We start from the raw sequence: 19,389 nt of genomic DNA, 5'->3' as shown, positions 1-19,389 counted from the left end.
GTGAGGACCAGTTTCCATTTTAAATCATCACAATGATAACATGTATGCATTTAAAAAATGTGGCTCGTCCTAATTCTTTAAAACTCTCTTCAGAGGTTTTTCTGGTTTTCTATGGGAGTGTATCACCGCCATAAGTCAACTCCCAGAGTATTCAGGGTTTAGTTAGAATTAGGTTGGGGTAGGACTGGGGGGCAGGTTAGGATGCAAGTATCGATTACCAATTGGGCAAAGCAGGCAATTGGCCAACACAATTATTTTTTTACTGTCAATAATTCTGGCATCATCTAATAATTAGTGTATTTCTAAATGTATAGAATGTCAGAAAATAGTGAAAAGTACCTGAGAGAAGTCAATTTGGTTGTATTTGTCAAAAATCCACACATGTTGAATTTAATTTCCTAAAGAAAATGGAAAAACAAGCTAATATTCACAATTTAAGACCCTGGTAACAGATACTAGGCCTATTTATAATGTTTGCTCTTAAGACTTAATTAACTGATCATTTTAATTTGTTGGTGGGTTTCTGGGTCTCTGGGGAAAGAATGATAGTGCCACATAATATGCAGGTTAATGTTTACTTTACAAGGTCAGGAGGAATTATTGTAAGTCTCTTTGGATAAAAGCGTCAGCTAAATGAAATGTAATGTAATTAAATGCCAGTGCGGGTTCTCACAAGTGTGAATGCTTTTGCGCTTAATATGTTGAACAATTTGGGTTTCTTTTGCATTTCATCAATTTCATCAGGTTTTGTCCCGAAACCAAAGCGAAAATAATGTTTCCGCCCGGTTTCGAACCGGGGACCTTTCGCGTGTGAGGCGAACGTGATAACCACTACACTACGGAAACAGATGTTGCGTCATAACCACATGACCAGGAATCTGGCCGATGGGGCGGAAGTATGCTTCACTTTTCGTAGAGTTGGTTATAGTTTGGTCTGATGGCAAATTCGGTGACGCGTATCGAGTTCCATAAGCTTTTCTTTCTTTTACAGTTTCTTTAATAGTTAACTACATTTTGCTGCTAATACTTCCTTTCTTCAGCTTAAGTAGGATTTTTTTTTTTTTTGCATGCAAAGTCTCTGCTTGCTCACAGCTGAGAAGTGAGCAAACCTTCATCAAATTAGCTACTTAGCGTCGTTTCAATGACTGTTTCTCCAACATCTAAATAATGTTTGCATCATTACAGCAGCTCAACTTAATCATCATGCAGAAAAAAGGTCGTACTAAACAAATGAAGGGTTAGCCTAGCTTAGGCTGGTTGATGCTGTCAGTAACTTTAAATAAAACAACCAATACAACAGTATGATTAATAAAAATATCACAACTCAGACAAAAGTCTAGTGTGAGCAAATCTGCATGTGTTTACACAATCAAAGGGAAATGTAACATGTCAGATGAATTATTAGTGGAAGCAGAGTTTCACTGTTGTAGCTGGTTTAAATTGATATAGTTTAACCATCAGAGAAAACCACTCAGAGCACAATGAAGATGTTTTGTAGTTCTGTATTGAGTGGGAGGTTCTCAAAGGACCAATCTGCACTTTATAAGGCATTGTAGTTGTCAGTATATTCAATAAATAGCCTCTCATACATTCTGTAAAACCTTCCCTCATTTTCTTTTGTCTGCAGAGAAAACCACTCAGATGTAAGAGCCCCATCTGGTGGAGTTTACAGGCATCATGGAAACACTTTCATTTACCACCACCCATCAAACCTGTTTGTGATGATCATTTCCATAAAAATAAAGACTAGGGCTTTGTTCATTTTGTCCACGATATAGTTCACTACGTAGTGTAGAAGTGGCCGATCCTAATAATGGATCATGTTCACTACACAGTTCAGTATAGAGACAATCCGAACACTGCATAGGAAACAGCACATTGTCGTTTCAATGTTAACTTGAACATTGATGAGTTTTTGTCTTACAGATTTATATATCTAATGTCTCTACCCACCTTATAAATAATGTCCTTACATAGGGAGCTCAAACATGCTTAGAAGTCAATCAGACACTCCCAAAGCTTCTGTCTCAGCGCAGCAGATATGAAGTCCGTGTATCGCCAACAGAAATCCTTGTGGACAGCATATATTTACATTTACTCAGGTACTGTGCTGAAGTGTTGTTTCCACAGATCTTGCAGCAGTAGTTGATATTCAGTCTGTGGAGTTTAGAAAGTCGGTTTGAACCGGGCTTTTGCTCTTATGTACACTTTGACAATAATACTTTAATACCTTTACTTAAGAAGGACTTTAAATGGAGAACTTTAACTACGAAGTGATTATTCTCAAGGTGCAATGTTGGTGATTTTACTGTGAAGACCAGTGTAGGATTTAGTGACATCTACTGGTGAGGCTGCAGATTGCAACCAATTAAAAACTCTACTTCAACCTCCCTTTACAAGTGTGGAAGAGAATCTAAGGTTTACGCAAAACTCATTAAAGGTCCTCTGTGGAGCCGGTGATTGGTTTGTCCTTTCTGGGCTACTGTAGAAACACAGTGGTGTACCATGGTGGGAGAGGAGTGTTCAGGGCTCATTCTAACACAAACACAACCATTGTAAGTTCCAGGTGAGTACACAGAAACCACATTCACCAACAGACAAGATAAAGACAAACAGCACAGTGACAAAAGTACTCAGTTTATTATGATGATCAATGGTTGCCACGGTACAAAGTCATGAAAAGGGGTATGTAAAACATTACGACTTACAAATAAAAAGAAACGTGAGCGAATGTGTGATAAAAAATATAGGAAATTTAAAAAGAAGCTCCTTGGAAGTTATGTCTACTCATTTCTTCTGTTCCTTCCGTCTACAACAGGCCTTGTCTCTTCAGATCCTCGTAGGTCTTCTTGTTGACCACGTTTCCACTCGAGTCCTCGTACTCTTCCTGAGAAGCACACAAGTCAAGTGATGAGCAGAAGCATTACATTCAGAGAGCATCATGTCCTGGACCAGTTGTTGTGACTGTGTACTTGCCTCTGTGTCTGGCTGCCACCGCTCTAAAGCCTTCTGGGACTTCAGCTTTGCCCACACTGGAGTTAAAAAAAAAAGACAAATCACTTCTTAAAACCAACTTACACAATACATTAATTACAACAAAGTTACGTTGACAAGCAGCTAAACACTTACAAGAGACGGCATCCTCGATCTGTGTGACGTTGGCGAAGTGGGCAGTGTTGGGGATTCCCAGGCAACGCATACCGTGAGCATGCCTCCACTCCTGTCACAGAAACAGCAAAATACACTTCAGTTCAAGACTCCTAACATTTAACAGTGGAACCGTGAGGAAACAACAACATACTGCGAAATGTCTCTGGAAGGCTTTGGGTCCTCTGTAAGTGTAGTTTCCACAGATCTCACAGTTGTAGTTGATGTTGAGCCCGTGGAGCTTGTAGAGCCAGTACGGGATCGGCTGCAGGGAATAAAACAGGAGTCAGCAATCAAGACAGTCACAGTTCGGTGTTCAGTAAATACTGCATGTGCAGCACAAACAGGCAGAGCTGCAGGCTGAGGCTCAAAGAAACGTGAAGGGTGGGAATCAAGTTCAAGCATTGTGGATTCACTCAAAAGAAAAGAGGGGAAGTGTGCGGCACCTGAACACCGAGACATGAAACACCGACAGTGAAGCTGCGTGACTGTTTACAGAAGTTAAAGTTGTAGTTTTGTGTTAATTTGCTTTGTCTTGCAAAGCTGCTTATTTACTCATTAAATTATTAAGACTACAAAATATCTTGAGCAAGTGGGTGGTGCACTGTGTTGTTCCACCAACATAATGTTATTATTAAAGCTGATTTTGGACATTTGTGGAAGATAAGAATCACTATTTTTACATGAACAGATTTTTTTTTTTTTGCATTCATACATTATTCCGTTTTCTATTTTGAGTGCATAAGTGTGTTCAAACTGACAGGTATGGCAATATGCAGTAGACCAGCTGGATGATGGTGTACTCAATGTTAACAAAACTGAGTATGAAGTGCTGCACACTTCTCACCCTTAACGATCGCCGTCATGGCGACGAGGCGAAAGGAAGCTGCCGTTCATTTTTCACTCAGTGCCATCGACGCATTTATTGTGTGAAACAGAGCACATGAAAACACGTCCATGTTTAAGTAGAAGGAGCAAAGAGATCGAACGGACATGCTGGTGAGTGATGCGTTCAAGTGTACAACGGCAGGGTTGGACTTCAGACAAGACTACACTGTCACATCACACGACACAAGTAAGTATACTACGAGTTAGTAAGTAGGTGAATTTAGACACAGCAAAATAAACCTGTGTAGGTCAAGTATGTGATGTGTTCCTTTTAAACGATTGGTCCTGGTCAGATCACATTTTTGCCCTCACTGACAGTTTTACCATGAAAGCTAACAGAAGAGGAAGAACTATAAGAGACAGGTCCCGTCCTGACGGGACGCCGTCAGCTCAGAGGACCTCATGCACCGTGAAGTCATGTTAAATGTTGTGTTTGAGTTGTTTTGTACAGGAGGGATGATCAAGCCGTGGCCTCACCTTGCCGTCCCAGCCCAGCGGCAGGTTCTTGGGGTTGTAGATGATCTCGTTGTCTTCGTCTTCGCTCTCACTCTCACTGAGCTGCTCCTCCTCCTCCTCCTCGCGCTCTTCTCCGGTCCTGGCCTGCTTCCTCTGCACGTTCTCATGAGTCAGCTGCCTCTGCTCCTGTAAACACCCACGACATCCACAGCGGTCATTAAACTGCTCCTACAAGCTGGGAAACACTTAACAGCCTTCCCGTGTGACTCTAACAGCGGCGTTAACCTGATGATTTACAGACTCACCCCGAGGACCTCCACGTATTCATACACCTGAGCTTCCAGGAAGCCAATTTCCTTGTTCCGCTCTGTGTCTCTGCAGGAGTGACGGATGGACATCGTTATGAATGCTATAATGAACAGTATCATCTCACACGGTCGGCATTAGACGGCAAGTTTTACACCCACTTACTTTTTAGGGCCTTTAGCTTTGGGATTCTTGGCAAACAGTGACGGGTCCAGTGATTCCAGGGATTTGCCTTTAGTGCTGAAGAGTCTCTGAGCTCTCTCCTCCAGAGTCCTGTCCACACAGACACACCTTAGACCAGGAGTCTGAATCAATCACGTTACACACTGCGATACTGACTGGAGTTTCAACACTAGCCTCTAAACCTGCAGCTCCCAAACCGGGTGCCATGACACCCTGGGGTGCTTGAAAGACAGGCACACGTTGACATCATTTTGACTTTCTCTCGCTGCATATTACGAAGCACCATTTGTCTTCCATACATTTTTTAATTATGTTTTCAAACATGTCTGACTGGAGATAATGGGCACACGCGCTCAACATTGTTAAACGTGTCACTGACGGCTCACGGTCCCCCATTGTCTAAATGTGATTTCCAGGTATTATTTTAGTCGTATTTTCCAGGAGCCCGGCAGTCAGAAATAATACCTGTCTGAATGAGCAATGGAAAGATGTGTCGCTGTAAACACAGTTATAAAAAAAACTACGTGGCCGGGGTTTCTACTCCAAGTCAAATGTCAAATTCCCCAACTTTCACTGTTCATTCTATGACCTCAGATGGACAGTGATGATGCTGCCGTTGTGCTGAGCAGACAAGAAACGGTGACATTTCTGTTACAAACGGCTGCCACATGCCCCTCCGGTTGCGACAGTATTGTAAGAAATTATGTCTAAATACTGGTTGCAGAGGAAAAGAATATTATCGAATAATAAGCTACATTTTCAATTTCTTTCAGTGAGCACTAATGCTGCCAAACATACACACGGACAATAATTAACTAACTAACGTTACAGCTACCTACATACGTGGAAAATATTACATTTTGATAAATGGCAACAAAAATTTAAACATGCAAGCAAAACACTGATATTGAATGACTTGGCCCAAAAATGATAAAATTCCCTGACTTTCCCCGTCTGGAAAAGAGTTTGTTAGAATTCTCTGAAATTCGCTGACCTGGGAACCCTGTGTGGCTTCATCTGAGCTCTAAACACAGAAATCTGAGCGTACGGTAAAACCTCAAGTGAGTTAGAACAGCTGGAAGCGAGTTAAAGAGACATCCTGTGACATCAAAAGACAGAACATCCTTCTCTTTAGGAAGCAAAAATACTGAATACTTTAGGTGACATATTGGCATGAAAACAGGTGGATGGAAACACATCTGGTATGAATGGGTGCTTATAGACCAGAGGAACTTTGTCACAGTTGAACAATGAACTGTTGGAGGAAATTCCCCCTTTTGGTGTCCACGATGCAGAAGCTGAACCATCGTAGGTGTAAGGATCCGTTTTGGGCATTTTTAGCTCCCAGGGTAGAAACTACATTGACACAAGTGTGCGGTGTTTGTTTTACCACGACCACACACTGCTTTCCAACAGGGTAACTACGTCATTATATTATTCTCTTCAAAGCTACCAGTATTCGCTGACAAAAACATTTTACCGCGAAGAACAGAGGCGCTGCTGGTCGACCGCTGCCTCAATCGGTTTGTTTGTTATGTGACTTTGAAAAGGCTTCAACAAGTCAGTTCGGAGGCAAACTAACTGCAAACACTGGAAACAAAAGCCTGGAGGTGCTGTGGAAAAGCTAAGCTAAAGGTTATGGTTATTTTTTCTGCATGCTCACCCTCCACACTTCAATCCCAGAGCCATGAGAGCAGACTTCAATCTATCAAGACCCAGAGAGGCCAACTCCTGTGACAAAATAAGAGAGAAACAAATGAGTAGAAGCTTGAATGAGCAACTCTAATTTTAATATGAACTGTTAAACATTCAAGTATTTTTTTTTTTACCTCCCAAGAAGAGAAAGCAGAGAGGTCCAGATGAGCTCCGGCATGTGTCAAAGCACTACTCGTCTCTTTCTGCATTCAGATCAAAGAAAAAAAAAAGGTCAACGAAGATCAGTTCCCAGAACTCGAACCCTCCTCACACCAGTCGGTCCCATCAGAACTCACCGGCCAGCCCGGAAACGTCCCGTTCTCCCATTTCTTCTCAAAATCTAACAGCACTTTGCCGTAGAGCTCGTTCTGGTCCAGCAGAGGTTTGACCCGTTCTGTGTAGTCCTGCAGGTACTCCAGCAGCATCTCCAAATACCTGCGTAACAAGTGGCACAAACAATTGGATGCATCATTCATGTGCGAGTGAGGAGGAACATCATTTTGTTTCTGATAAATAATAAGCAGGAGGACCTACTTTTTGTATTCAGCATTCTTTCTGTCTTTGGGGATGTCGAAGAGCTGGTCAAACGAAGACAGGTACGTGATGTACTCCAGTTTCTGTAAACATGCAGAGGCACAGAGAGGCGTTAGAAACAGAAAGGTCCAGTTTGGAGTTTCATTCTACGTTCATGAGAATGAATTCAGTAGACGTTTAACCTCAGCTCCCTTTAAGTTGATGTACTTCAGATAGCAGTCGTGGAGGTCGAGGTAGCGGCCGTATCCCTCCTCATCGGTGAACTCCACCATGTCTGAGGAAAATAAACAGAGCTGTGAGTTTCTTTAGCAGTCGTCTATTAAAAACAGTCACTATTTCTGCAGGATCCAGATTAATACTAGTCACAAGTGCACAACATTTGTATTGATTGGTTTTCGTTCTGGTGGCAGGGTGAACAGACATGGGATTATTTCATGAGCTATTGTTATACGTAATTAAAAATAAATAAATGTGAATATTACTGAGTGTAATTAATACACTATGAGCATATAGAGGTGCTTGAAAGTTTGTGAACCCGTTCAGAATGTTCTATATTTCTGCATAAACATGACCCCAAAACATCATCCGATTTACACACAAGGCCTAAAAATACTTAAAAAAAAAAAAGAACATGATTAAACAAAAAAATATTGTACTTATTTACTTGTGTGCTGAGGAAAACAATGTGATATTATATATTACTTCACTGTGCTCTTCACTGAGGTTTCTCTGAATTTCTTCAAAGCTATCTGGGCTGTAGTTTCCAGTGGAAGCTGTGTTTTAATTCAATCACTGCACATCTGCTCTAACTTTGTGCAGAAAAGAAAATCTAATAATTCTGATCTGCAGGTTTCCTCTGGGGATCGTGGTTTTTTTCCTCAGTGTTTATACGGTGATTTTATGTCATACAGCTTTGTGATTACATTCAGCTGGATCGAATCATTCTTGCTGCAACAAGCTCCTTTGAACATTAATTCCAATATCTTGTAATCTGGATCAATCTAAAATGCATTTATTTTATTGACTACATTGTTGCAGCTCATCCTCTTCTCATATGAACACTCTCACTGGGAGACGGGATCTCGGTTTGGAGAAGCCGACCCTGACAGAGACAGACTCGCTCTGTTAAACTGCTGTTGTGAGACAGAAATGGAACCAAAGGTTTGAAGCAGATTTAGACTTACTCTGAGCCTCCTCACTGGGGTTGTCTCTGGCCTTCATCAGCTCCTCAAACTCTACAGACATGGGAATAGAAATCTACAGGAAACACATGACAGCGTTATTGTCAGATACTGTTTCAAAAGGTATATATGGCGTCTGATTTGACCGTTTACAACGAGGTGAAACACCTCATTTGGGTGCTTTCTGTGAAACTCTTTAATCTGCTTCAAGCGGTTGTAGAACTCTGCAAACTCGTTTGGTCCCGAGATGGCAGCAAGTTCATCCCTCCTCATTCTGTCAGAGAGATGGGCCGAGAAAATAAAGAAGTCATAAGAATACAGCTCATTCATCTAAGTTGATGGAAAAATACGGACAGAAGAAATCATTCAGAAAGCAAATATTTGTGCAAAAGCACAGAAAACAGACAGTTTTCAGGAATTCACGAGAGGTATCTTTGGCAACATCTGTAAGATCCATCCAGCACATCTGGATATAAGTGAAAGCAAGTACACAGTCAGTTCGACAGGTAGAAAAAGCGTACCCATCTTTGTCTTCATAGGAGTCTCTGAGATTTGCGCTCACTTCCATATACCTCTGTGAAAAGACAAACAGACTCTGTCCTTATTTCCTCTGTTGAACATGAACAATGGCAGAATAACAAAGCATTACGAGGCATATTTACCTCGTTACTATAATACAAACATTGAACAGCTCAGTTTTGCGGTGATATTTGATGGTGACACTCGTTACGTTATTGATCTCTAGTCTTCCACTTAGTTACTGCAACAATAGGACGGCTGCCTTGTACTCACAAGTTAACTGTAGGTTTTGTAAATTGTGAGTTAGTTAGTTAGTTAAGTCTTCATCTAACTGGTCAACACCAACATGAGCCAGCGACGGCGTTTGCAGCATATCTATATATATCTATATATATATCTATATATCTCTATATACCTATCTATATATCTATCTCTATATCTCTATCTATCTATATGTAGTATGTAAAATGTTACTTACATCCAACATGGCTCTTGTTCGATGATCTGAATTAATTTGTTCCCGCAGCTGAAACAACATTTTAAAACAAAGAAGTTAAAATCACAGATGTCCTTGTTTACAGTAAACGTTAGCTGATGCTAATGCTCGCCCACCGTGGACTTCTTGTGTAACATTTCTTTAGTTTTAGCATCCATCAGCCTCTCTTTCTCCTCGTGGTAGCGACGCTGTTGCTCCAAAATAGTCTCCATTGTTTTAGAAATGTGTTGTAAGTTTACTGCAGACAAAAGTACGGCTTTTAACAAGCTAGCATCAAACGAGTAGAAAGTGGTAGCCACCGCCGTTTCTGCGACGTTTATTTTCAATGGCGCATGTTGGTGCTAAGTAGCGTCCGTCACTGAACTCGACGTAAGAGAAACACCAACGAGTGACAAAGGTTCCGCAGTGGTCGACACAAAAATGGACAATGAACGACAACAATATTTCTAAAATGTGTTTTTAATTTGCTTACGAGACACATGCGTTACAGATAACGTCAAAATAACACAATTCGTTGGAAATAGTGGTTTTAATTTGTTATGAACTTATAGTCTCGTGACATTTTCAGGTCATTTTAACTGTATTCACTAGTCACAATGTTTAAGAGGAGTTGAACAGCAGCAGTCCGCTCAGCCAGACTTCATTAAGTCTTCATTTTCTCAGTGCAGCTGAACACTGACTTTCAATCATGAAGACTCAGGAAACTGATTCTGAAACCCTCGTGCCCAGTCTTCAAACAAGATGCATTTGCAGCATACTCGATTTGCTCTTTTTTTGTGTGCACTTCCTTTGTAGTCTGCACTCCCATCAAAGCCTGCCATAACGCTTCAGAAAGCACACAGCGCGCACTCGCGTGGGAGCGCGCACGGAGGGGCTTTGGTTTGTCAAGTTTGGGCTAAAAAGAAAGAGACCGGAAGTATCGACTCTCTTCCTAAAAACAAAAGACTTATTACACATTAATTGAAGAAAAAAACCGTGAGAAATAGCATGTATGACAATTCGTAACTCTGAGGCATACATATTTGATCGTTTTAGATATTTACTGTTGTGTTTTTATTTTCATGAGCGCCAAAGAATCAAACAGCAAAGACCGAGAAGTTAAAACTGATCAAATATATCAAAACAATATCAAACTTGATCGGTCAAAAGAGGTGAAATTCACGTTACAACAGCAGCATAACAAAACAATACAGCCAGATAAGTCATTAAATCAAAAGCTACGCTATATAGCCTCCATACATGGGTATACAAGTAGATTGGCCTCGTGGACAAATGGACGTTACAATACTTGGGTCATTTACCTGAGCTTTGCATTGTGCAAATATAAATATGCATAAGTAACCACGTGCCTGAGCCTTGCATTGTGCAGATAGCTGTGGAAATATAATTACGCATAAATAACCATGTAAAACTGAGAGATAAGTCATTAGAATTTATTTGTATTTGTATTTTTACTGAGTATTTATTCCCTGAATTTCCCTTTTTGAGTGGAGCGTTTGACTTATTTGCTGGTGTTAAAATGACTTAGCCTACTTTTATCTTGAAAAGCAAGCCGAGCACGTCAGAGCCGATCCAGTCAGGCTTTTATTTTGTGAGACAAAACAGGAAGCTGAGCTCGTAACTGTTGCCACCGTGACAGTCGCGGTTTGGCACATTCTCCGGCAGCCAGTCAAAGCAGCGGACGGAGAGCAGCGGGCCAGCAGTGTTGCGGATTTACGGACTAAACAGTGGACGTTACCACACGGTTCTCTCACCGCCTTGTTCAGTCTGCTCAGAAAGGTGAGTCGCTCGTGTTCATCTGGGAAAAACAACAACAACAACAACAACCACTCTACAAACAGAATGGAGGTTTATTACGTTATCTTCTGGAGGAGGGGGCGGCGGCGGTTGGGGGGGGGGGAGGAGGAGGGGGGAGAGGGGGGGGTGATGGAGGGGGGGGGGGGAGAGAGAGAGAGAGAGAGAGAGAGAGGGGGGGGGGGGGGGGGGGGGGGGTCCAGTCTGTCTTTTGTGCTGGAGCGGGTTTGGTTGTGGTCAGCGCGAGCTCCGGTACTGGAAAGGCCAAATGTTGTACAAGTGGTTCCGTTCAGCTTTGTCTCGATTCTTCCGATATGAAGGTATCTCATGACGAGGCTGTCTTGCCGTTAACTCTTCATACACAGCCGACCAGCCGGGGGACCGGGGGGACGGGGGTCCTCACGGGGGACCGGGGGACGGGGGACCGGGGGCTCGTGGGCTCCTCAACGTTAGCCCGACACGAGCTTTTTGGTGTTTGGTACCAAATAGAGAACCTCTCCCCGATGTTCATCGCAAATCTAATCATTTCTGACCCGACTGATATGTACATTCATAGACGGACTTCTTAGGGTTGCCGTGAAGGACCTTTAGCATCACGAGTAGCCTCGTATTAATTCGGTATGCACCCATTGCACCTAACTGCACTTAAAAAAACATGAAAACTTAAGTAATGGCCAGCCATAACCCTTTTCACTGAAATATGTTTGCCAAGCTAACAGTGCGAACCAGATGGAAAAGTGGAAATGACCTTAATTTAAAAAGCTGGATTGTTTACCACTACATACCTTCCAGTCAGTGAGAGGTTATAAGTAAAAAAATAAAAAATAACTCGTCAGCAGGAAAGCATGGCACAATTTAGCTTGCTGCCTTGTGTTTAAAGGGAATGTGTCATGTTGGTGTCCTCACACCAGAGAACGGAAAGTATGGGACTGTGGCTTCTCTCTTGGGTGTGATTTATCTGCAGGCGCGCTCAATAACAGTATTTGGAAAGCTTCACCAGGCTTGGTAGTTAATGGTTGAGGTGTTGTGACAGTTTCACACTTGAGGGGAAGAAAAACATCTGCCCAATCACTTGTGGCAAAGAGCCCAAGGTAATCTTCTCTTCTGTTTTTAACTTTTACTTTCAGTGTGTTTGTCTTCACCTGAAAACAGGAAACGCGTCATTTTGACATGATATTGGCTCACCAGAGGATTCAGTACATGTTACAACCTTTGAAATGATGCCCCTCTGTATCATCCTAACCCATATAATCCTCCCATTAGCTCTCATATCAGCTCACCACTAAATGCAGTTAATTGCATCAGATAGTCTGTGTGCTGTTGCTGTTTGTCAAATGTCAAAAGCTGGGTCAGTTTGCCAAAGCCGCTGTCTTGTTTATTGAACAGTCTGTCCTTACTTCTGTCCAATTTGATATTCATTTCAGCTAACAGCAAAAATGCCCTCACAGCTATTCGTCTGTATCATACATTTTTCATACCAGGCTGAGGAATGTAAATAGAGTCGTTCACCTTGAGCCTTACGCACACACACTCACACACACACACACACACACACACACACACACACACACACACACACACACACACACACACACACACACACACACACACACGCACACACTCACACACACACACACACACACACACACACACACACACACACACACACACACACACACACACACACAGAGTGATGGGGGATTTGGATTTAGCCAACACGACCTTGTAGGTGTCTTTTATTATTGAGACTCAAGGGTTGTGACCATCAGACGTTAGACTTGGCTGATTCTGAGAATGAGAGCTAAAATACGAGGTCTGTATTTAACACACTAAACTCTGCAGCTGCAAAAGTCCTTTGTGGGAGGATACAGCATAACCCTGCCGGAGGAACACGTGGGTCTGAACTCGGTTATTTATCATTGATCAATGTACTCATTATCTCAGTTTACTACTTTAAAAGAGAAAGAAAGCCAGACAAACATCCACATTCGAGCGGCTTAAACTACTGATTTAGCCGTTTTTGGCAAATACATTAAATGATTATCACCAATGTTGCCAATTATTTTTCCGTGGATCAAAACTCCTGCTTCCTTTTAAACAAGAGTAGAATGATAATATGGGTAATATTGGTCTTTTGCCTAAATCAGTGCTACTTGAGGAAGCATCATCACATTCATCCATATAAATACAGTGGTGTGAAAAAGTGTTTGCCTCCTTCCTGATTTCTTATTTTTTTGCATGTTTGTCACACTTAAATGTTTCAGATCATCAAACAAATTTAAATATTAGTCAAAGATAACAAGTAAACACAAAATGCAGTTTTTAAATGAAGGTTTTTATTATTAAGGGAGAAATTCTTTTTTTGATTGTAAAGTTTTGTTGTAAGGACTTTAATGTGTTAAGTGCCATGAAATAACCTATGTTGTGACTTGGCGCTATATAAATAAATAAAGTTGAATTGAAAAACAATCCAAACCCACATGGCCCTGTGTGAAAAAGTGTTTGTCCCCTAAACCTAATAACTGGTTGGGCCACCCTCAGCAGGAACAACTGTAATCAAGCGTTTGTGATAACTTACAATGAGTCTTTTCCAGCTGTGGAGGAATGTTGGCCCACTCATCTTTACAGAGTTGTTGTAATTCAGCCACATTGGAGGGTTTTCCAGCACCAACCTCCTTTTTAAAGTCATGCCACAGCATCTCAATAGGATTCAGGTCAGGACTTTGACGAGGCCACTCCAAAGTCTTCATTTTGTTTTTCTTCATCCAGTCAGAGGTGGACTTGCTGGTGTGTTTTGGATCATTGTCCTGCTGCAGAACCCAAGTTGGCTTCAGTTCGAGGTCACGAACAGATGGCCAGACGTTCTCCTTCAGGATGTTTTGGTAGACGGTAGAATTCATGGTTCCATTTATCACAGCAAGTCTTCCAGGTCCTGAAGCAGCAAAACAGCCCCAGACCATCACACTACCACCACCATGTTTTACTGTTGGTATGAGGTTCTTGTTCTGAAATGCGGTGTTACTTTTACGCCAGATGTAACGGGATACACACCTTCCAAAGATGTTTTCTGGCAAAAATGAGACGAGCCTTAATGTTCTTTTTGCTCAGCGGTGGTTTTGGTCTTGAAACTCTGCCATGCAGCCATTTCTGCCCAGTCTCTTTCTTATGGTGGAGTCATGAACACTGACCTGAACTGAGGCAAGTGAGGCCTGCAGTTCTTTGGATGTTGTCATGGGGTCTTTTGTGACCTCTCGGATGAGTCGTCGCTGCTCTCTTGGGGTAATTTTGGTCGGCTGGACACTCCTGGGAAGGTTCACCGCTGTTCCATGTTTTCTCCATTTGTGGATAATGGTTCTCACTGTGGTTCACTGGAGTCCCAAAGCTTTAGAAATGGCTTTATAACCTTTTCCAGACTGATAGATCTCAATTACTTTCTTTCTCATTTGTTCCTGAATGTCTTTGGATCTCAACATGATGTCTATCTTCTGAGGATCTTTTGGTCTACTTCACTTTGTCAGGCAGGTCCTATTGAAGTGATTTCTTGATAGAGAACAGGTGTGGCAGTAATCAGGCCTGGATGTGGCTCGAGAAATTGAACTCAGGTGTGATAAACCACAGTTAAGTTATGTTTTAACAGGAGGGGGCAAACACTTTTTCACACAGGGCCATGTGGGTTTGGATTTTTTTCTCCCTTAATAATAAAAACCTTCATTTTAAAAACTGCATTTTGTGTTTACTTGTGTTATCTTTGACTAATATTTAAATTTGTTTGACGATCTGAAACATTTAAGTGTGACAGACATGCAACAAAATTGGAACTCAGGAAGGGGCAAACACTTTTTCACACCGCTGTATATAGTGATTTATATTCAATTCAACTTTATTTATATAGCACCAAGTCACAACACAGGTTATTTCATGGCACATTAAAGTCCTCACAACAAGACTTTACAATATCATACAGAGAAACCCAACAATTCAACAATTCCCACATAAGCAAGGAGGGAAAAAAAACCCTCCTCTTTAAGTGAGAAAAACCTCCAACAGAGGGAAGAAAAACTCCCTCTGAACAGGAAGAAACCTCCGACAGAACCAGATCAGAGGTGGAGAACATCTGCCTCGACCGGTTGGAGTGAGAGGAGAGCAGAGAGAGAAAAGGACAGCATACATTATATAAAGATGCTGAGTAAATTATCCAATTGACATATATTGGAGAATGAAACATCTTGAGCTTATACACAGATTTCCATCCTGGTAATACAGTAAAGAACCATTTATCATGTACACAGATAATGTTTTTATTTAAGCTTTAACTGGTTAAATGTATATAAACGCAGTTGGCATAGCATAATTTGCAAATCATTTAATAGAATAGCTTTTACATTTTTTTTTATCTGAGGGCTCCATAGACTAGTACATTTCTTCTTCTTGATCACTCTTTGTACACCTCCAGTACCCAGTACACAATCTCTGTGTAAAATAACCCTCAGCCATAAAATAAAATAATAATTTGTTCAGTCGACTGAGGGGTCTCCAACAGATGATGCGACTCGTCGACTCTCAGGGGGCAGCCCTAACCTGGTGTCTATATTCAACAATCTTCTTCAGAAGCATTGAATGTATATTTCCATAAACAATGCATTAGTATTAGGGGTGTAACGGGGCACAAAATTATTAATTCGGTTTGTAGCACGTTTTGTGTACAGCCAAGGAAACAAAAGAATTGCACAAATTAAAATGTTTGTCATACACTTTCAAAAAAGTAACAATATTTTTTCCTGGAATAATTGTGTCAGTAAAGAAGACTCTGACCTGTTTATCCTCAAGTACAGCATAAAATAAATCAAGTGCCGATGTAACTTGAGTTAAACTTTATTAAAGGCAGCACTACCGTTTCAGTTTTAGTACTTCACAAAATAAAATGACAATTTATTTTCTGGAAGTGTAAGTGAGTAGAGATAAATATGTTTGGATCACAGATCTGACTGAACCAAGGAAGCATCATCCCAAAGCGAGTGTACCACACAAACTTAAACCCCTGATGAATCTACTTTCATGCATTTAACACATTTGACCGTCCCATCTTCTCATGTGAGGATTTGCTACTTTGTCATGTATATATTACAATACAATAAGATTTGTTACAACTGTATTGTCTGTTTAAACTGTCATTCATGTTGCATCCATGGGCATTTCTGTTCAAGAGATTCACACAGATTAAACATGCAGTTATTAATGTGACACTTTGCATAAATGTACAAAACACATAAAGCAGTCATAACAATCAAATCACCTTATATCCTCAGGAGTCTGATCTCAGTCATCAGCACACTGATTTAGTTTGGTTACAGGATCCACTAATGTATAAAGCTTTTCTTCAGGCTGTTGGATTCAAACCGAGCGACTCTATATTTCCTACTTAAGGGCAGAAATGGTCACTCTCCATTTAAAACATGCAGGGAGTCAGAATAAACCCTGGTGTTCACAAGTCTGAGCAAGCTGCTACGAGTTATTTAAAAGGGGTGTGCCACAGGTTGGCTAATAATCTCTGCACAGGTTTGAATTTGATTATATAGTTTAGTTCTCAGGTCATGATGCAGTGCAACATGAAACTCTGAATAACTGATTTAAAAAAGAGATAAACATATGGCTGTGAGTCGAAGAAATGTGCTGAGTTCTGTGCTGTGCTGAATAAATTCTGTATCAGAGGTTCATGAAGTGCGACATATATCCTGACACCCGGTTATTGACTATATTACATTGTGAATTGTCACTACAGGCAACAGCAACCGAACCTTTCGTTTTCCTGGACTGTGCAAGTGAAATTAGAGGGATTTGAACTGAAAATGAAAACAGGAAGCTGTGGCGCTGGGCCGACCACCGGTGTGACTTTGATCACTCAGTGACAGCTACTGTATGTGTGTGTAGGACTGGCCCTGCTGGAGCAGTCCACACAAAATATTGTATTTATGTTTTCCTACTTTATCTGCACCCGTTTCCTTTCAGTTCCGTGTGAGAGTGTCGACTGTGTTTTTGCCGTCATTGATGGTTGTGTTAGTTTCTCTCCTCTCCTCTGCTCACTGCAGGAATCACACACACACACACACACACACACACACACACACACACACACACACACACACACACACACACACACACACACACACACACACACACACACACACACACACACACACACACACACACACACACACACACACACACAGGCAGGTGAAGTGAAGATAACATGACTTGAATTGATGACAACCACAGTCATTATGTTGAGTGCAATAAAAGCCAAAACAATGAATATATTAATGGCGGGATGTCGACCAAATGAAGATGGTAATAATTTCAAACGAATTCAATTGAAAACCAGACAACTACATGAATACAGGAATTAAGCCTATTAGACTAGACGTTAGTGTTGAAATGATGTAAATAGAAACTTTGATGGGCAGGACAATCTTCAACAACATTTTGGCAAAGGATGTGCAGTTAAGGGAATTCATTGTTGGGGTTTTTTAGAGCGTGAAAAGTCAAGAGATGACAGGAAGTGAGAAGTGGTTAAACGGGAAGAGACAAAAATGTCCTCGGCTGGAGTCAAACCAGGGACGTCATTGTTCATGGTCGGCATCGTAACCCCTCAGCCTCCGGACTGCTGCTTCATCTATTGTTGAGGTCCTTTAGTAAGCCAAAATACTAAATCTCTCATTATAGCTAACACTACTTTGCTACTTTTCTCTGTAAAGGGAATATCTTTGGATATTATAATTCCTTACATAAAAGTTTTAGGACATCCTATCTGTGCTTTTAAACCTTAATCTGGAAAATAATCAACATATTATTCAATTATTAACATGCTAACATGTCCAGCTAGTTAATTTTAGAACATTTCAAAAAGAGTAGCATTAGGATTTACCCTCAATACACCAACCTGACTAGACCCATCCAGATGAAGAACCCTGCAGCAGAGTGTGTGTGTTTGTTTACACACCGTGTCCCTAACATGTGTGCAACTCCCCCGCAGTGTCAGCATGTCCAGTGAGGTGCAGCCGAGGCCGGACGACAGCCCCAACACCAGCGGGGGAAGCTCGGATGCCGAGCAGAGGGAGGCAGCTCCTCAGGAGCAGCCGGGCCCCGAGCAGCGGGACCAAACCCAGCCCAAGAAGAAGGAGGCCAAAATCTCCAGCAAGACCGCTGCCAAGCTCTCCACCAGCGCCAAGAGGTAGATCTGCTGCACTCAGTCTCTTTTACTGTCGGTCCTCTGCTGGGTGTGTTTGTCTCCAACATCCTGGATGGCTGTTTAGCTTCTCAAGTCGTCACCTAAACCTGTTCTGTGTCTTCCTCTTTGGTGCTACTACTGCTAATGCTGCTGTGCTGTTTTCTGACAAATTGATTGGAGGTGATTCCCAAACTCCTGACTTGAACTTGTCATGCAAAAATAACAGCAAACAATAGAAAGGGTAAAACAGCTGTTGCTTTTAGAAAAATCAGCTGACTGATTTGCCCAATCCTTACAGGGAAATGCAGAACACAAAGGGCTAAAGGAACATTTAATTCCTTGGAAAATTTCTGGACAGACAGACCATGAATGGAATCAAGTTATGTTACAGCAGCACAATCAACAATATGCTAAGAATTACAATAAAATTAAAAGTAGTATTGCAGATCAGCCGAACAGTATCAAATGAAGATATGGTCAATATACATAAAATGAATAAAAAGTGCAAAAATGGCTTTCAATAACATACAATAAACTGCACGTATTATAGAAACAGTATATATATAGATGGTAAGGTGTTAACCTGTTGCACAGAGGTGAACTGGTGAAAGGTGAGACTGATTTCCTGAAACAGAGTGGGCCTGAATGAGTGTTGGAAGATGAGCTCTTCTGTCTTTGTAGTGTGTCATGGAGGTGGTGGGATGAATTGTCCATGACAGGAGTTTGTTCAGTGACCTCCTCCTCCTCAGGGACTCTGAACGTCTCCAGGAAGTGACCAATGATTAGCGGCCTCGCAAATGAGTTTATTGATCCTGCTGGCATCTTTGGCACCGATGCTGCTCCTCCAGCAGAACTCATGACTGGTAGATGATACCCAGCATCTTTTTGCAAACATTGAAATATCAATCATCATAATATGCTATTCTCCTTGTACACAGCGTCTGTGTTTATCCTTCAGTCCAGTC

The 19,389-nt window shown here is 41.5% G+C and overlaps 2 protein-coding genes and 1 non-coding gene across 3 annotated transcripts in view; 1 reads left to right on the top strand and 2 right to left on the bottom strand.

Annotated features, from left to right (window-relative positions):
- Positions 1 to 773: 773 nt before the first annotated feature.
- On the bottom strand, positions 774 to 846 carry trnav-cac (transfer RNA valine (anticodon CAC)). Its single transcript has one exon. It is a non-coding gene; the product is annotated as a tRNA-Val (tRNA).
- Positions 847 to 2,618: 1,772 nt separating this feature from the next.
- On the bottom strand, positions 2,619 to 9,744 carry sf3a3 (splicing factor 3a, subunit 3). The gene is made up of 17 exons (XM_069711526.1): positions 9,522 to 9,744; positions 9,388 to 9,435; positions 8,912 to 8,964; positions 8,559 to 8,664; positions 8,394 to 8,466; positions 7,392 to 7,483; positions 7,210 to 7,292; positions 6,972 to 7,110; positions 6,810 to 6,878; positions 6,644 to 6,711; positions 4,963 to 5,070; positions 4,797 to 4,866; positions 4,513 to 4,677; positions 3,302 to 3,412; positions 3,130 to 3,220; positions 2,973 to 3,032; positions 2,619 to 2,883 (listed from the first exon to the last, which is right to left on the bottom strand). Exons 1-17 carry the CDS (start codon positions 9,615 to 9,617, stop codon positions 2,810 to 2,812), a joined length of 1,506 nt encoding a protein of 501 aa, XP_069567627.1. The 5' UTR covers positions 9,618 to 9,744; the 3' UTR covers positions 2,619 to 2,809.
- A 1,304-nt stretch (positions 9,745 to 11,048) lies between these two features.
- LOC138628449 (ubiquitin-conjugating enzyme E2 E2-like) overlaps positions 11,049 to 19,389 on the top strand; it is a 72,273-nt gene continuing 63,932 nt past the window's right edge. Inside the window, exons 1-2 of the mRNA XM_069711499.1 lie at positions 11,049 to 11,184; positions 18,230 to 18,427. Coding sequence (XP_069567600.1) covers positions 18,237 to 18,427 — 191 coding nt within the window. The 5' untranslated portion in view covers positions 11,049 to 11,184; positions 18,230 to 18,236. The remainder of the gene's footprint in view (positions 11,185 to 18,229; positions 18,428 to 19,389) is intronic.

This window comes from Brachyistius frenatus, unplaced genomic scaffold (assembly GCF_029030835.1).
Source record: "Brachyistius frenatus isolate BFR_SWC_R1_liver_20210118 unplaced genomic scaffold, ASM2903083v1 Contig_101, whole genome shotgun sequence".
Lineage (NCBI taxonomy): Eukaryota > Metazoa > Chordata > Actinopteri > Embiotocidae > Brachyistius > Brachyistius frenatus.
This window is presented reverse-complemented; position numbering and strand designations above follow the sequence as displayed.